Source organism: Trachemys scripta, chromosome 5 (assembly GCF_013100865.1).
Source record: "Trachemys scripta elegans isolate TJP31775 chromosome 5, CAS_Tse_1.0, whole genome shotgun sequence".
Lineage (NCBI taxonomy): Eukaryota > Metazoa > Chordata > Testudines > Emydidae > Trachemys > Trachemys scripta.
In genome coordinates, this window is record NC_048302.1 from 127,544,858 (window position 1) to 127,550,248 (window position 5,391).

Consider the following 5,391-nt stretch of genomic DNA (forward strand, 5'->3'; position numbering starts at 1 on the left):
TTATGTTGCTGACAGTAATAATCTCCAGCTTTTTGCAATTCAACGCTGCTGATTGTGAGAGTGAAATCAGCCCCAGACCCACTGCCACTGAACCGGGCTGGGGTTCCTGAGACATGGTTGGTAGAATCAGAGATAAGGAGCTTAGGTGCTTGTCTTGGTTTCTGTTGATGCCAGCCTAAGTTGTTGCTAATGCTGATACCGACTTTGCAGTTGATGATGACTCTCTCTCCAGGGGACACTGACAGGGATTTTGGAGTCTGAGTCAAAACAATTTGGGCATAGGAGTCTAGATATGGAATGAAAATTCATGCAATCATGGCATCTTATTAAAAGAAATAAAGCTTGGTATTTAAATAAATTTTTCATTTAAGGATTTATTAAACGCTAGATTGCAAAATAAGTACTGCAGTATTATTTTAAGCTTAGCTAGTATTTTATTGCCTATGAAGTCTGTTCCCTGTTGATATAGTGCTCACCCTGAATCCAAAGCACTAGTATCCAGAGAAGCTGGGCCTGTGAGAGCATCTTGACAGGTCTCCGTGGGGAATGCAGAACAGCTCACCAAGCAGTGCAAACGGGGCCATTTATGAACGCTTGGCAGCCCAGCCAGGGAATGTCCCTCCTGAGTGAACATGAAAATAACCCATTCATATAAATGTGCTGCGTTTTAGATCCAAGGGCATTTCCTGTTACTCTTGTGTGGTGTTGGTCTCTGTAACCTGGTGATAGGGACTTATGAGGTAAAGTTGCAACACTGATGGTTTTATGAGTGGAATATCTGAAGGGCTCTATGGGGAGGGCATCAGGAATGTTGTATGTGACCTTGTATCTAAGTGGTTAAAATTTCCCAGCCATTTTTACAGCACTTTTCAGATCTGTTTATCTCCCTTTACCTTACTTTTTGCTATGAAAATATTCCTGCATGTCCCCGGTGTCTTTGCCTGAGGAGATAGTTGGGCTGATGTCCTGTCCAGATTCTCCTGACAGTAAATGTCTCTGTGGGTGTGTAAGGGTGCGGCTGTGCTAGGAGCTCTTCCATGCAGAGACGAGAGTGTAACCTTTGCACCCACACAAAGCCAAGCAATGTATGTAGCCAGCACCACTAACTACCCCAGGAGTGGCTGTGAGGCAAGATCTCCACCCCCTGCACCAGCCATAGAGATTGCCAGCTCTGGAAGGTGGTGTGTGTGCAGCGCCCACTCCAGGAACAGTGCAGCAGCTACATTCTCCTTGCTTGCTGTGGGGTTCAGAGAAGCATTGAGTAATTTCTGGTGGAGCTTCTTTTGCTGGGCTGTGCTCCCAGTGCAGACCTGCGCAGAATGGTGTATGTGAGCTCTAGACTTTATCTGGAGAAAGCAAGATAGTGTACCTATCTCCCCCTCCCCTGCAAGGAGAGTGTGTGTCTTTGTCTCCTTCTAGTTGCTGGTCTCCAACGGAAACTTGCTCTCTTAAGACTCACTCTGCAAAGCTATTTTGACACCTATCTCCCATTGATTCCAATACAAATTAGGCACCAAAATATATAGTCAAGGATCTCTGCCTAAGTGCCCAGCTCTGTATAGAACAAGGAGGTTTTTGCATTAGCCTGTATCATTGGGAAAGGCCAGTTTTCAATAATATTCTCCAGTATGGTCAGCTTTAACACTGCTGATGGTTTGAGTGTAATCAATAGGTACATTCACACTGCAAATAAACCCAAACCCAAACAAAAAAACACACAACAGCAAGCCTCAGATCCCAAGTCAACAACTTGGGCTCACGAGTCTAAAAATAACAGCATAGATATTGCCACTGGCGGGGGAGCCCAGGTTTTGAAACCTGGTGAGGATTTCAGAGCAGTAATGAACTTAAAATAATATCTATATAAAATCAAGGCAACAATTCTTACCTTTGTGTAATTTCTTACCATGAAGCCAGAAAACAGGTAATAAACAGAGAAGTATGAGAGATCCTCTTGATTGTCTGTGACTGGAAATGTTTGTTGATAAACACACAGTGGAAATCAACACATTTAAAAGTTGTCAGAAAGGAAAAATCACATGTGTGAATATGCAAAAGGGTCAAATTCTGGAAGTCACCTGGATTATAGCCCAGGAAAGCTGTTGTGAAATATTGAGCTTGTCTGTTTCATGCTGCAGTTGCATGTAATAACTATTTGTAGATACACACTATTCTGGTGTTCAAGTGCCCAGACTAAGGCTTACATGGCCTAAGGTGGTTACAGTGGCGGATTCATTATTTAACGAGGCGACTCTATCAACGGGTAGCAGAGCAGTCTGCGCTGCTACAGATTTCCGTGTATTTAAACACAAGCCCATCTATAACAATTGAGTGATGTAGCGATCATGACGATCAGTCTCACAGGTAATCACATGTAATTTATGGAGACTGCTCATGTGAGTGAGGATTTAGCTGTGGGTTTAACGGGCTCCCAGTTAGGTATGTTTTTATAAAGATGGTAACCAGGGAAGCCCATTGACTCAATTCTTCCTCTTCCTCTTTCATCAGACCATACCAGTAACGAAACCTTCCGAAACCAACTGGCCTGTTTGGCCTGAAATCGCAAACTCAGCAAAGTTGTATCAAAATACTGCCATCTACTGGCGAATGGCAGAGTTGTCTACAGAATTTAGTCCATGAATGGCGTGCCCAAGCAGATGTCCTAGTGCTCCCTAGTGTTAGGCTACATGGCCTGATGCTGCTTTCCCTTCTCACAAGTGTTTCTTTTAGCCCCCCAGTCACATGTTTCAAGCTGTAATTGATGTTGTGGGGTCAGTTTCTCATCATACTCCAAAAGACGCCTGTAGTGTATAGATAGCACCCGGGGCCCTTGTTAAGGAAGAATGGCTATATTATTGAGGTACTGGACCGGTGTTTGAGATCTGGGTTGAGCGCCCGGCTGTGCCTTAGTCTCCCTGTGTGACTTGCAACAAGTTAATTATTCTCTCTCTCTTTCAGATCCCCATCTTCTTATATGGGAACAAAGGCCACTTGATGAATAGTTTGGTGCTTTAAGAGTGAATAACAACATACCATCCTCCCCACTGTATGGTTCCTTCTGGACTTAAAAATCTACGAATCTAAATAAAATAAAAAGTAGAGGGAAGGCTGATATTACATATCTGAATCTCGTTAGTAATGTTGTATAATGGCATTCTCTTGGGATTTGGTTTAGTGTTCATGTATCAAATTATGCGGGTTTGTGTGTATGTTGTGATGATGACGATGATATGTATGTACATAAGTAAAACTAAGGAAATTCTCAGACAAAAAACTACATTCAAATAGAACTAAGGTTGTCAGTAGTTATCCATAACTTAAGACATGACGAGGATGTTGCACTTAACCTAGACCCAAGCACTGTAAAACCAAGGACATTCAGACTTAAGGTTTACACTTTAAAGTGTTTGATTTTTTTTTTAAGTAAGAAAAGTGCTGTTAAGGCACCCAAATAATCTTAACTCTGTGATGTAGAGGGAAATATGTGGAAAAACTCCATTTTGTCTTTAATAATCGTTCTAATCAGATCCGGGATTCCTAAACACTACAATGCTTTAATCATAATGATATATTAATTGCACTGAATCATTATGGGACATTGATATGGTATTGGTTCCCTCACTTTGTATTTCCATACTGTGACATGTTCATTGTCTTTTAAATCTGTCTTGGATTTTCCTAAATTTCTAGTTTTTGTTGTTGTTGCTATAAATACAGCTCCTTTGTAATGTATTTTATTCTAAATTTTAAATATGTACTTGCAACCAGAACTCCATCTTAATATTGTTTGTATCTGAGAATATTCTCCTCTATGATATAAGTGTCACTTTGTATATTTTTTCACAACAGAGAGTGTGTCCCCGTAACAAAGTTACATTTGGAATTGTGTGGGGTTTGTTTGTTTTTTGAATGCTTCTTTTGGGCCAAAAATTCTAGAATCCTCAATTGTTTAGAATCAGGGTAAAATTAAATCAATACAAATATTAAAAAACTCCCTCTGCACTATAGACACATGCCCTGTTTTGTACATGTTGGGCTCTGAGGGCCAGTGTAGCAGGATCTAACATCTATCAAGGACACAAGCACCATAGCTTTCTTGAGAGCGAGGCAGGACACTCAACGGTGTTCTCCCTCACATGCCAAGTGCAGCCAGACCATATGCTCTAGCTGCTTAACTGCTTAACCACAAACCTGCTGCTTGCTGGTGACAAGGAGAAGCATTTGGATCCCTCCCAAACAGGCCAAGAAGGGGCCCCTGCTTTGGAGTGCAGGACACCAGTAGATTCCCCAACAGAACCCACTGAAAATAGATATGGTGCAAAGTTTGGGAAAGGGATCAAGCAGGGAACTGTCTGCCATAAATCAGCCCGTGAGAGGGTGTTTTGTGTCATTTGCAGAATAAGGCATTTCCTCCCATGATGTCCGACACCTGATCTGCGTAGTTTGTGACTGTGTGTGTGTTAATAGACTTCATGCTTCATAGAGCAGAGAGGTTTTTGTATTGGTCTGTATCACTGTGAGAGGGTAGCCGTTACTGTGCTGGCAGTAATAATCTCCAGCATCATCAGCTTCAACCTTGCTGATGGTGAATGTGTAGTCAGTGCCCGACCCACTGCCACTGAACCGGTCTGGGATCCCAGAGGGACGGGTGGAAGCTCTGTGGATAAGGGGCTTAGGAGCTTGTCCCGGTTTCTGTTGGTACCAGGCCATCCATCCACTAGCACTAGAACTGGCTTTGCAGTTGATGGTGACTCTCTCTCCTGGAGACACTGCCAGGGATTCTGGAGTTTGAGTCAGCACAATCTGTCCATTGGAACCTGGCGAGAGAGAATAAAACTTGGCAGGGCTGGGGTTGGGTAAATGGGACAATGACATTAATATTATTCAAAGCTCCACATTGAAACCCTTGTAAACTGAACAGTAGAAATAAACTAAAAATATACCTGGAATCAGCATATAACTCTACAAACCATGGGCATTTTTCTTCTGATTTGCCATATTTCTCATCAACACTTTTGACACTTGTCTGTTTCTTACCCTGAATCCAGAAAAACAGCAGCCAGAGAAGGGGAGTCTTTGAGATCATCTTGCGTCTGTGGGGCTGTAAATGTTTGTCAGTGAAGCATGTAGTGGAAATGGAACCATTTATGTGTTCAGCAGCTGAGTGAGGGACCATCAGCCATGTGTGAATATGCAAAAGTTGCCCAATTATGTAAATGACCAGATGTTAATGCCAGGGAGGAGTTTTGAAATATCTGACTTGATGGTTTCTTGTGGTTATTGGATGTAATAACTATAACATATTTGCATGATTCAGATGGTAAAGCAGCCGGAGTTACCTTGACAAGCACAGGGGGTAACAACGACTGTTTAACTAATGATGAGTAACCG

At 42.3% G+C, this 5,391-nt stretch overlaps 1 gene segment (V, D, J or C); it reads right to left on the minus strand.

Moving 5' to 3' along the window:
* Positions 1–4,470: 4,470 nt before the first annotated feature.
* LOC117878381 lies at positions 4,471–5,098 on the minus strand. The segment is given in 2 exon segments: positions 4,471–4,817; positions 5,038–5,098. Coding segments are annotated over 2 exon segments (396 nt in total).
* Positions 5,099–5,391: the final 293 nt, after the last annotated feature.